Source organism: Ambystoma mexicanum, chromosome 11, assembly GCF_040938575.1.
Source record: "Ambystoma mexicanum isolate Mex_15411 chromosome 11, UKY_AmexF1_1, whole genome shotgun sequence".
NCBI lineage: Eukaryota > Metazoa > Chordata > Amphibia > Caudata > Ambystomatidae > Ambystoma > Ambystoma mexicanum.
In genome coordinates, this window is record NC_090934.1 from 30455901 (window position 1) to 30468716 (window position 12816).

Sequence of the window (12816 nt, forward strand, 5' to 3'; positions counted from 1 at the left end):
TCCTAGATGCCATGTGGAACTAAACCAGTTCCAGAAAATAGGTACTACTTTTGATTTGAGGGCCAACACAAAACCGATTTCAAATGGACCAGAGGTTATTTGAGGAGCTATTTTGTATGTGAACTGGCTGGATGGATGACGTCATGAGCGTTGTGTGGTGGAGACCAAGTCATGTTTGCATTGGGAACCACACGTGGTACATTTCTGTGTGTTTTTGGTTGTCATTGAAACCATAAAATCCTTTCAACTGAAGGTTTTCTAGCAAATAGACAAGCTTGAGGCACTACAGCAAAAACAGCACAAAATACCAAATGTTCCAGGCACGCCTAGATCTTCTACTACTTGTACAATAAAAGAACACGGCTGCAGACAGTAATTGCTACTTTATTTATTTATTGTTATACTAATAATGATACTAGTTATAGACTTATCTAATTAACAATGATATTTTTGGCCTTATATTATAAGTCCAGTTCAGTCCTGCGGAATTTAGTTCACAAGCGTTAGGTTGCAAAGATTGTAAAGATTACCCCCACAATATCCTGCTGAAGTTTCATGAAATCCACTTTCCGGCAGGAAGATCAGTCTTACCCTGTACCTATGCCAGTACCTATGCCTGTACCTATGCCAAGATTGCTTCTACTGGAGAATCTATAATTTGATAAAGAGCAGATGAGGCTCAGGCCGCATCAAACCCCAACTCTTCAGCAGCTCTTGGCACGATGGATAATCCTACTCAACACCTTCTTCAGTTTAGTGTTGCCCAGAATTAAGACTGCAGAGTTCAGAGCTGGGAAGCTTGAAATGATGTTCACAAATGCTAAAAATACAGGAGTTCCTCGGTGGACCACATCTGATGCCAGCAGCCACTGCGGGACATAAAGCAAGACATAGACGATGAACAAAGATGCAATCGTTTTCATGGCTCCGCAGTAGGCATCCAGGCGGGGGCTGCTGAAGCCGTCTAAATTCTGACCCATCTTCTTCCTGTGAATGCAGAGGAAGGTGAGGATTGTTGCAGCCGAGAAGGTGAGCATTGCGAAACAGAAGGACGCAACCAAGGCATTGATGGAGAGGGGATTCTCATGCACCCATGAATTGACAGAACTTTGACCTGAAACATTGATAGCTTCTTTAACCGAGTTGTTGAAGGCTGCCTCACCTGTGCCTTTGACTTGCATGTAGAAGACTATGGGCAGGCAAGAGGTGAAGGAAACTAGTACCGACCCCAACAGCAACCATGGCACCAATCCTGGGAACCTCACCTTTAGTCTCATGAGGTATGAGTTGTTGAAATTCACAATATTCACACAGTAGAAAATGCACAATATGGTTGCGAACGAGAGGCTGGATGATCGCACAGAGCACAACAAAAGCTGAATAGTTTTTTTAACGTGATTGTGGAAGTAGAATTTTCTCCAGAACATTCTGCAGATAGTGGTCCCAAACTGAATGCACAGGTGGCAAATGTTCAAGACTCCCATGCTGGAAAGGATGAGGTCAGGCGTGTTGAAGTCATTGCTTCTTTGTAGCAAATCTGTGAAAGTCGCAGAGAGGATGAAGGTGTTTCCCAGCAAACCTATCATAAAGCAGACTCCATGATAAGCTAATTCTGCAATGTCTTTATAAGTCAGCATTTTCTCCTCTCGGCTCACAACCTTTGGACTGTAAAGGCTTTCAAATGCTTGTGAATTCACCTGGAAGACAGCTCAGATCATAAAGCAGACTCCATGATAAGCTAATTCTGCAATGTCTCTATAAATCAGCATTTTCTCCTCTCGGCTCACAACCTTCTGACTGTAAAGGCTTTCAAATGCTTGTGAATTCACCTGGAAGACAGCTCAGATCTATTCAATACACAGGTTCCAATGACCGAGAAAGGCATTTGACTGATGCAAATGGTGTTTTCATTCCTCAATCGCTATCATATTCATCTAAGCTGCCCAACATCCTGCCCAACATCCTGCCATCGCTTTGAATGAATTCCAAAAAGGGAAATGAGCATTTATTTCAACCACTGATATTCCGCCGGCTTTATGCAGATTTTATCAGTGTTGTACGTGGGTTGAGGATTAGGTGCTGGTGAATGGATTTGCATTTGTGACTGGCAAGGTATATGCACATTTAAACCTATTACTGCTTGATACAAGCTATGTCTTTTGTATGTATTTATTATTTTTAAAAGCATATCTTGGGGTTGAAGTGAGACCAAGGATATTCAGAGAATAAGTCAGCGTACAGGATCAAGCACACTTTCAAAGCCTTCTTGAAAGCCAGGTGATCATCCCAATCTTGGATGTGTGCAAGAATGGAGTTCCAGAGAATACTGGATTAAGATGAGAAGACACAACCCCCTTACCTTGTGAGTAGAAACAATAGTCTTTTCTTAGCTGATCCCCGTGTTTGCTTTGGTGTATATTGTTGGAACTTACTGAGGATGAATCTTGGGCCTGTGCCGTGGCATGTATGAGAAATGGCGCATAAGGCTTAGACCGTAGTTATATATAAAATGGGAAAGCAGAAGAGGACTCAGGCTGCTGTTTGATGTGGTACTGCTGTCGTAGTCTGAAGATGAGGCAGGCTGCTTCATCGTGGACCTTTGGTGAAGAGCAAGATAGAGTCCACTGCAACAGTCAAGTCAGAATGAGATGCGTGCATTGATCATGGTGATTTTGCGGCTAGTTGTTTACAAGCATTTGATGCAATGTAGGGACCTTAGGAAGAACAAGCAGTTCTCGACTAACAAGCTCACTGGAGCATTGACTGTGGGGATTCAATAGATGGTGATTCTCAGGTTTTGCACTTTTGCAGGATAGGTGCAGGGCTAGTGTTTGGGCTAGGGGCTATGGTTTGAGGCCACGTTCATGGGTTCCAGAATAATGGTTCAGCCTGGAGGAATGGAATGCTCTTTCTTCTGGTGAGGTTGAAGTTTACTCTGTTTGCATCCATCCATTGAGTAACTTTCATCACACAGTTGATGAAGTTGGTGGCCAATTTGTTCAAGTCCTTCTTCTAATCTTGGGACTATATGGGTGTTGCCTGCTCATGTAAAGAAACAGACATTGAAATAACTGATGAAGTCAGCCCATGGTTGAGATACATGCGGAAGGAAGGGGGTATGATATGAACCTTGTGGTACTCCTTAAGGTAGGGCTAACTTGCTTGATTCAAAAATGTGAATTGTCACTGGGTGTGTGCAGCCATGAAGGATATAATCTCTACTATTGCCAGATTGCACATTCTGGCAGGGTGGGGACGACCCAGGAGGTATGGTTAGTCGGCGGCATCAAAAGACGTGGAGGGGTCCTGTAGAAAGAAGGCCCCGTACCATATGTGTCAGCATGGAGATGGCCACCATGACTATGCTTGATAAAATGACAGCAGAAATAGATGGTGGGGATCCAGCTAGACCTGTCAGCAGCATCTGATACTGCTGACCACCATGTTCTACTCACACGCTCTAAAGAACGCGGTATAAGGAGTCAAGTCCTATAATGAATTAGCTTGTTCTTCTCTAATCGTAGACAAACTCTTACAATAGGCAATTTTACTGCTGCCAAGAAAGTGTTATCATGCGGTGTCCCTCCGGGATCTGCTCATTCCTCGCTACTGTTTAATGTTTACATTGTCCCTCTGGTCAGCATGGCCTACATTGTCCCTCTGGTCAGCATGGCCTACATTGTCCCTCTGGTCAGCATGGCCTAGATTGTCCCTTTGGTCAGCATGGCCTAGATTGTCCCTCTGGTCAGCATGGCCTAGATTGTCCCTCTGATCAGCAATGCCTGAAACAATGTTCTGTTCTTTTTATGTTATGCGAATGACACACACTTGTGTGTCTAACTGTCTGGGGATTGAGATGCCTTTAAGAACTGACCAGTAGCTATTAAAAACTGGATGGCTCCCAACCTCCTTGATATAAGCCCATGCCTTTAACACCATCAACACTGGCGAAAGTAAGCCTGCATCGGCCATCAATGCTCATGGCGACTCACTGTTCAGTAAAATGTGCACCATACCTCCTGACTGCGCTACGATTAGCATTCTGACCCCACCTAGCCTCTACCTCCACCGTGCTGCCACTCTGACTCCCACTTTCATGCAACCTACCACAAGCTTTCCCCACATCAACAACGCGGCTACAACATCCACCACTAAGGCCCCCGGCACATCACACATCAACCTTGCCCAAAGCCCATCTCCAAAACATGTGCTAAACATCTCTCACACGCTACAACTTACCAATGGCATCACAGCCACTGCGCATTGCTCCCACCATTCTACCACAATCATTCAGATGCCCAACTCTTACAGGAACTCCAGGCTACACTCCAGAACCTGGAACCTCCCCATCTCCATCAGCACCCAGCCGAGGACTAACAGGACAGCACATTGTCAAACGCATTCACGCACGCCCAGACAGCAGAACACACCATACTTGCTTTGATCACAAGCCGCCTCCCACGACAACCCATGAGCCCCACTCCACCCAGCCACCCACCATTATTCCCTCCCCTTCACCAACTGCCACCTGAACCAGTGCAGTCAACACAGCAAGTGAACATACCATCACCACACTACGAAAAGCACTAAAGAGAGCCCTCAACAATGCCAGATCCATCCTGGCACACGCCCTGGATATAAATTAGCTTATTAGAACCCTGAATCTTGACCTCCTGACCACCACTGAAATCTGGCTGCATGCAGCCTCCGGACCAGCGCTTTCCCTAGCAGTCCCCACTGGCAATGTTATATACAGGAGCGACACACCTAATGGGAAGGGGGAGGCATAGCCCTGATTCCCAAAGAAACCCTTTCAATCTGACACATGACTACTTCCTTGGTTGGGAATTGCGACTTACTCTCCATCAGAATTGCCACCTCTCACACTGAAACGCTCAACCTTCACATCATCTATCACCCTCCAGGACCGATACTCTCCTTCGAAGAGCACTTCCTTCATCTACTAGGATCCTACATCAAGCCCACGACCAAATCAATACTACTAGACAACCTGAACCTCAACCTCAATGAACCTGCGGACACCAGTGCTACCTCGGCAGCCAACTCGCTCACTGCACTGGGCTTCACTCACTGGCTCAATGACCCCACCCATATCAAAGGCTGTACCCTTGACTGGATAGTGGACCTTAATTGCCTCATCACTATCAGCACCAACAACTCCTGTTCCCTGGACCGACCGCCACATTGTGTCCTTCACCATCTCACCCTCTACACTGCCGATCCTACCCACTGTTACCCTGCCTCCTACACTCACCCACAGCTCCCGCAAACTCACAAAAGATGCCGTTACACCACTGCTACAGGATCTCATTCCCCTAAACCTTCACTACAATGACCCTATTACACTAGCGGACCTATACTCAAGGACACTAACCACTGCGGTTAACAGCATTGCACCTCGGGCCCCCGCAAACCTAAACAAGCAAGACATACCAACGCCTGATTTACACCGGAGCTCCTCGAGCTCTGTGCCAAAGAATGCACAGCCGTAGCCAAGTGTAGGAACAGCCCAGCAGACCTGCATAAAATCCTCCGCCAAAACCTATAGACGAGCTATGACCACAGCAGAAGCAACCTCATTCAACACTAGAATCGCCAACGCTAACTCCAGCACAAGGGAGATATTTACCATTCTAAGAAAACTTGAAACACCAGCTGCCCCGCCCTCAGCCATCACCAAAGACATAGCTTGGTGCACAGAGATACAAAATGCAATGTTGAATCAAATAGATTTGCTACACATAAAAATACTCCATAAACAATCCCTACTCAAATGCCCTACCGTGCCCACCTCAGCACACGTGCCTGACCATGCCAGGCAATCCAGCGTACAGACCACACTATTCAATTTCAGACATGTCTCTGAAAAAGAGACAGCCACCACCCTAAACAGCCTGAAACCCACCAGGTGCAAAGGAGACATCTGCCCAGCCTCCATCGTCAAGGAATGTTCAGAATCCCTCGTCCCATTCATCACCAAATTCATAAACAGCTCCTTTGCCACAGCCTAGTACCCGCCAGCCTTGAAGAAGCCTGGGTTATCCCACTGATCAAGAAAGCTTCCCTCGATCCTACCATCCCAAACAACTACTGGCCCATCACCACAGTCCCCTTTTCTACGGAAAATCGAGACAGAGCAGCTTACATGCAAATCCAGCACTTTCTTGAGGCCCACCACATCCTGGGAGCGCGACAATCAGGCTTTCGTGCAGGCCACGGCACCAAGTCTTTCGCAGCTCGACCTGTAATACCATCTGGATGAGTTTGGAGATTAAGGTACTCCTACTCTCCTCCTTCTTCTAAACCTCTCAGCTGCATTCAACCTTGTCGACCACCACATCCTCTGCCACCACTTCACCACAGCAGCCCATTTTTCACCCGAATCCACAGCCTGGGTTGCATCAATCCTGAAGGACAGATCCATGAGAATGTTCGCTGACAATGCCAGTGCCCCACCCGAGCCCATCCCATGTGGAGTCCCTGAAGGATTTTGCATAGCTCCCACCCTCAGCAATATATTCACCAAACCCTTTTTTGACTTACTTGACTTACACACAAATCCAGCACTTTCTTGAGGCCCACTACATCCTAGGAACTCAACAATCAGGCTTCCATCCAGGCCATGTCACTGGGTCTGCCGTGCTGGACCTGAAGAGCCAACTGGATGAGTTCAGGGATGAAGGTGCTCCTACTCTCCTCCTTCTTCTAGATCTCTCAGCTGCGTTCAACCTCGTCGACCACCACATCGTCTGCCACCACCACACCACAGCAGCGCATTTTTCACTCAAGTCCACGGCCTTGCATCATTCCTGAAGGACAGATCCATGAGAATGTTGGCTGACAATGTCAATGCCCCATCTGAGCACATCCCCTGTGGAGCCCCTCAAGGATCGTGCGTAGCCCCCACCCTCTACAATATATTCAACAAATCCTTTTTTGACTTACTTGACTCCATCGGCATATTCTACACCAACTATGCCGATGACACCCACATTCTCATCACTGTGTCCAGCAACTACTTAGATGACACGCACGCTCTAAACAAAGTGTACTCCACCATCCACGCCTGGATGGCCACACACCGACTCTGCCTCAACGATGAAAAGGCACAGCTCCTCTTGGTCGGCCCCTCACCTGCAATTAAGAAACTCAACCGGACCTACTCTTCCTTCAACATTGATGGCATACAAATTCCGGTATCCTCTTCAGTTAAGACCCTTGGAGTCTACCTCGATGCCACCCTCTCACACGCCAGGTGAATGCCATCACCTCACCCGACGCCCACACCACAAAACTCATCAATGCCTCAAGAGCCTTCCTCTCCCAGGACAGCTGCCACACCATCGCCAGAGCAATCATTGGGGCAAGGCTAGACTACTGCAACACTGTGTTTGCTGGCACCTTGCAATCCAAAATCAGCAAGATGCAGGTGATCCAGAACAATGCTATCAGAGCTGCCTTCAACTTAGCCAAAAGGGAGCACATCTCGGCACCAGGAAAGCGGTCCATTGGCTCTCAGTTCACGAGCAGATCATTTTCAAGTCACTATCCATCACACACAGATGCCTCTCCAACACAGCCCCACCCTACCTCTCGCAGAAGATCAACAGAGTCCAGTCAGACAGGCCACTCAGGTCGGCATACACGAACAGGCTTTTGCTCCATAAATTAAAGAAATCCAGAGCAGGATAGGGAAAGCTTCCCCACCTTTGCAGCTAGACATTGGAATGCACTCTCGCCACCTCTGAGAGAAGTATATTGTGGCACATTCATGGAGCCTCACTCCATGTTGCAGGGCGGCTACTACACAGATGCAAGAGTCAAATAGTGTGGCACAATCATGGAGCCTCACTCCATGTTGCAGGGCAGCTGCTACACAGATGCAAGAGTCAAATAGTGTGGCACATTCATGGAGCCTCACCCCGTGTTGCAGGGTGGCTACTACATAGATGCAAGTGTCAAATAGTGTGGCACATTCATGGAGCCTCACCCCATGTTGCAGGGCAGCTACTACACAGATGCAAGAGTCAAATAGTTTGGCACAATCATGCTTAAGGCAAGGGGGACACATCTCAGCTTGAGGCATCCTGGTAGCGGAGAAGGAGCAGACAGGGGCCTTTTTTGAGGGCCTTTGTGGTCAGTTGCCGGCTCCCGCCTCCCGGTTGCACTGATTGGGCTATCTCGGCCAGGCAACCAATGGGAGCAGGAGTCAGGGCAAGGCCACGATGAAAGCACACAAAGTAAACCAGGTAAGCCCTCTTGGAATGGCAAAATGCACGAGGAATTCACTGTAGCTGAAGAACTGCAAAACCCTGGAAAATGGGTTTAAATCTTGAAGACAGATTGCGATTCTACATTCGTCGCGCCTCCCACACAATCCAATTAGTTTACAAAAGAAATGCTCTGAAATCCACATCAGGTGCAACGGATCCCACAATAGCCAGGCTTATCTTGGCTTACAGTGGAAGGTACCAGAGAGGCTTGCAGGCAGGGGCGACGGTCGTAGGAGTGGCACGGCAGGCTTAGGAGTGAAGAAAGGCAAGGCAGGAATGTCATGGTGTCATGACCAACCATTTGGTTTCATGGCCAACCATTTGGTTTCAATGGCCACATTTTCATTATGTTGCTAGATGGCATACATTTTGCTCTGGTCCGCATCACTTCACTCAGTAGTCCCAGCAAAGAATTATCCGGGGCATTCAATACTTTCCAGAGTAAAGTTAAGTATCGAAGATGTAGTTTAGCATGGATGGGTGTCGCAATAAATTCCAAGTATAGCATTTTAGCGGTCGTGCGATGGGGCAGCCTTAGTAATCTCTTTAGAATGGTCGACTAATTTAATAATCTCCTTAATGTTTGCTATAGTCCACATCTCCGCCCCATTTAAGATGACAGATCAGATCCTGGACCCATACAACTGTAAAAGAGCGTCAAGAAAATAACCCCCACCCTTTCGTGCAAAGTAGCCAATGGGTCCGGCTATTTTGCAGACTTTAATTTGACATTTTCCATGTGCGAATTTTCCATAATTTTGTATCCAAATTAATTCCAAGATATTTAAATTCGGAGACTACTTCAACTAAGGCCCCATCCATCGGCCATAACCAAGAAAAAGTGGTCCTGCCTATGTAGTTTCTAATATTCTGCATTTTTATTCTGATGCACTTATTATTTCTTATGGACCTGTTTGCCAGCATATCATTAGTTGGCAAACACTGTCTTGCTGTGTACAGAGAATACAGTGAAAAACCTACAAGAGAATGGTGCTCAGTTTATTTGTTCATGACTGACCCATTTTTACGTGTTTTAAAATATATGCACTTTGTAACATATGTGAGAGACGTACAACTTGAAAGTCACAGGATGCAGTGCATTAATACATATTTTTACAAATGGTATGTCGAGTTAGGCTAAAGAACATCGGGCACATTACTTAATGCAATCTTCATAACAAAACTCAGCATAGGCATTACGTCATGCCTTTGCAACTTATCACATAATCTTGAAACACATATAGATGTCAAATGCAGTCACAATAGTGTTTGATATTTTCACAGGCGATTATGGAGTTCCTAAATAACACCAAGTGCATTACTTTGAGTGGCTTTGGTATGCGGAAGTTCCAAATACCAACGTGATCTAGTGTCTTTTATCGATGAAAATAAATTCACTGTATTTCATCTAGGTGATATAACCTTCACGAGGTTTACTTTGGCACCAAAAGTCAATTTTTCAGCCAGGCTAGAGGGTGACCTTAAAAAGTTGACGTCCGGATATTAAATCAGACCCCGGGAAGGGGGAAGGGGACCCAGAGGGCACCGGCTTGGTTGCACTTCGGTTCCTGGACGTTTCGGCATATAATGTAGAACAAGCCTTTTTCTGGAGTCAAGGCACTTAAAACCCCTGCAAGAAGCAGAGGGAACTGTGAGAAACTCGTAATTAAAACCATTGTGAGTTACTAACTTCTAATGAGTATCACAGCAATCTATACACAGACTAAAAAATGAGTTCAGAACTATTTTGCTAGAAAGCACAATTCCAAAGAGGTACTGACCTTAACGATAATGGCGACCAATGTGGCCGCTGTTCTGGCTTGTTGAATTGAGGTGGGCGAATATGGGGCCCGTATGGGAGAAGCTGCTGTGCTTACTTCATCCCATAGCATGCAGATATTGTCTCTAAAGACCCATGAGACAAAAAAATAGATAGGGTGTGATCAGATTGGTGTACTCATGAATCTAGGTGGTTGTCGATCATGTGAGTTAGCGGACTGGAAATGAACCCAGTAGGGTGATGTATAGTAAAGTACCTCTGTCTACTTCAGTAGAGAGAAAAGCTCTATGCTTCCGGTTCCTCGTTATTTGGAGTTTGGCACGCCATTCAATTTGTGCTGGATAGAGAATATCACGGATGCTGTGTTCTCCGAGGCAGGGTGCGTGAGGGAGCACCCGAGCTGCTAGAAATAGGTTGGGAAGATACTGACGTAGGTTGGAAAGTAACCAATGATAGAGGACCGCATGATCAAGGGTCCTATAGTTGTGTAGCCAATTAGACATCGTATATTTAGTGACGTTCATAGTGACATATTTTAGGAAGGGCTTAGTTGCCCCACCTGATGTTAAGAAGCCTATCACTTTATTTCACTGACCAAACGAGTATGGATCGTATACTTAGATGATCCATTTAGACCCTATAACATTCACCCATAGGTTTTTAAGTTTTGCCACCTAGGATGACGTTAGTGAAACGCAAGTTAACGTCATTAATGACGAATACTTACTATGAAAGTGTGATTTTTTATGAAATGCCCTGAGATTGTGATGAGACGTCTGCTGATGTCCATTGTACTCCCTGTTTTAGATAATTGATATTAAAACAGTTATCCTTTTGCCAACTCCCTGAGTTTTTACGATTTATTGATATTTGAATAAAATTCTGCATCCCCATGCAGAAAGAGGAGTGAAACAAGGCTGCCCGTTGGCGCCTGCACTCTTCGTAGCTTTTCTGGGAGACTTCCAAGAATCCGAAACAACGGTTCGCAGCTTTCCGCCAAAGCTGGGCAGCACCGCGCTGTCCCGGATCCTCTACGCTGACGACATGATCCTCTTGGACCAGACGCAAATAGGCCTTCAACGCCAACTCGACAACTTGGCAGTCTACATGGCCTTCAACAACCTCACGATAAACAACGCTAAGACAAAAATTATGATCTTTGCCAAGAATCCAAGAGCAAAAAAACCACTGTATTCTTGGTCAGTGAACAATTGCCGTATTGAAGTTGTTCCCCATTTTAAATACTTGGGAACTTACATCGATGGGTCATCCAAGGAAACTAAAATGCAACTGCATCTTTGGGAGAAAGCGAAAAATCTAACCTCGCAAATGAAGATGATCGATCGCAAGTTCGGCAAATTTTCCTGGAATCCCACAATCAACTTCTATAAGGGGAAAGTAGTCCTGGCACTCACACATGGTATGGAGGCCACGATCAACATGCCCAGCTCAATTTGGCCTAAGCTAGAGGGCTACATTTGGAAAACAACTTTTGGGTCTCCCGAACTCTATTCCTATCGCAGCCATCAGAAGAGAGTTGGGATTACTCTCGCTGGAAGCAACGGTCGCCGTCGCCTCTCTGGCTATCTTCAGAAAGACTCTCATTCAAAACAGACTCCCAATTTTCAATATTATCAATAAGTAGCTGGAATCGACATAATGCCCGGAGATCAAGAAGTTGATCTCCTGTCAAGAAAAAAATCTACATGAAGTGGCTTGCTCTACAGAGGACCTGAAAAACAACCCACAAAGAGTGTCACAAAAATTGAAAAACCAAGACTGGATCCCTACAGGTGAGCAAGCCAGAGCGATCAAATTTTTAAATCACCTGCCACCGACATACAACAGGCTCAAATCGCCTCTGGCCTACTGTGAAAAATTTCCAAACAGAAAGCTACGAACTTTCTTCCTAAGAGCAAGACTGAATCTGCTCCATACAAGAGAAATCATGAGGCTAAGAAACCAGGCCGCGGTAACCACGTGCAGGTTGTGTGAGGTTGAGGGTGTTACGGAGTCAATTCGTAATCTCCTACTAAACTGTCACATTCTCAAAGCTGAACGCCTGGCTTACTTGGAACTCCTATGGGGCAACTCTGTTCTGGTGGAAGAAGACATATGGTGGTGCCGCCTCATCTCGGGTGAAAAAACACGCTGGGCTGTAGCTACCTCCAAACTCTTGGAAGTGGCCTTTACAAAAATAAATGCTAAAGAGCATGCTTATCCAGCGGATCACATCTCGGCCCTCCCGACTATGCAAGAAATATCCGAGATGTAACGCACCAGGGCGGCTAAAGATGACAAGTCACACATCTAGCCCCTGTGGACCTCAACAGTACGACTTAAACGCGATCAACTTCGAACACTCTGTTAATGATTGCATGAACTACCTTACTTTCAAGATAGTAGCAGTATACGTGGTGAGCTCTGCGTTGACTCATCCTTGTAAAAATCATTTCCTTTGATTATACACAAGTAATAAAAAATTTTTTAAAAAAGAAAGGATTACTGAGTTCAATCCCCTATGTGTCAGGGACCACAAAGTCCAGAAGGGACGCAGACAGCAGTTCATGACAGCACCTAAAATCCCATAATGGAAGCCGTAGAAGACGAGTTTGATTAAAGACAAACTTAAAGAGGGCTGTTCAAACTCTGTAGGGGTTTCATAGAGGCAGAATTGGTCTTATGAGAGAAGACGAGAAGTATATATGGTCGGCCGAGTATGTTTGTATATCTGTTTGTTTT

The 12816-nt window shown here is 45.9% G+C and overlaps 1 protein-coding gene across 1 annotated transcript; it reads right to left on the bottom strand.

Moving 5' to 3' along the window:
• Positions 1–704: 704 nt before the first annotated feature.
• On the bottom strand, positions 705–1637 carry LOC138504891 (taste receptor type 2 member 40-like). Its single transcript, XM_069625298.1, has one exon. The coding sequence runs from the start codon at positions 1635–1637 to the stop codon at positions 705–707; it is 933 nt and encodes a 310-aa protein (XP_069481399.1).
• Positions 1638–12816: the final 11179 nt, after the last annotated feature.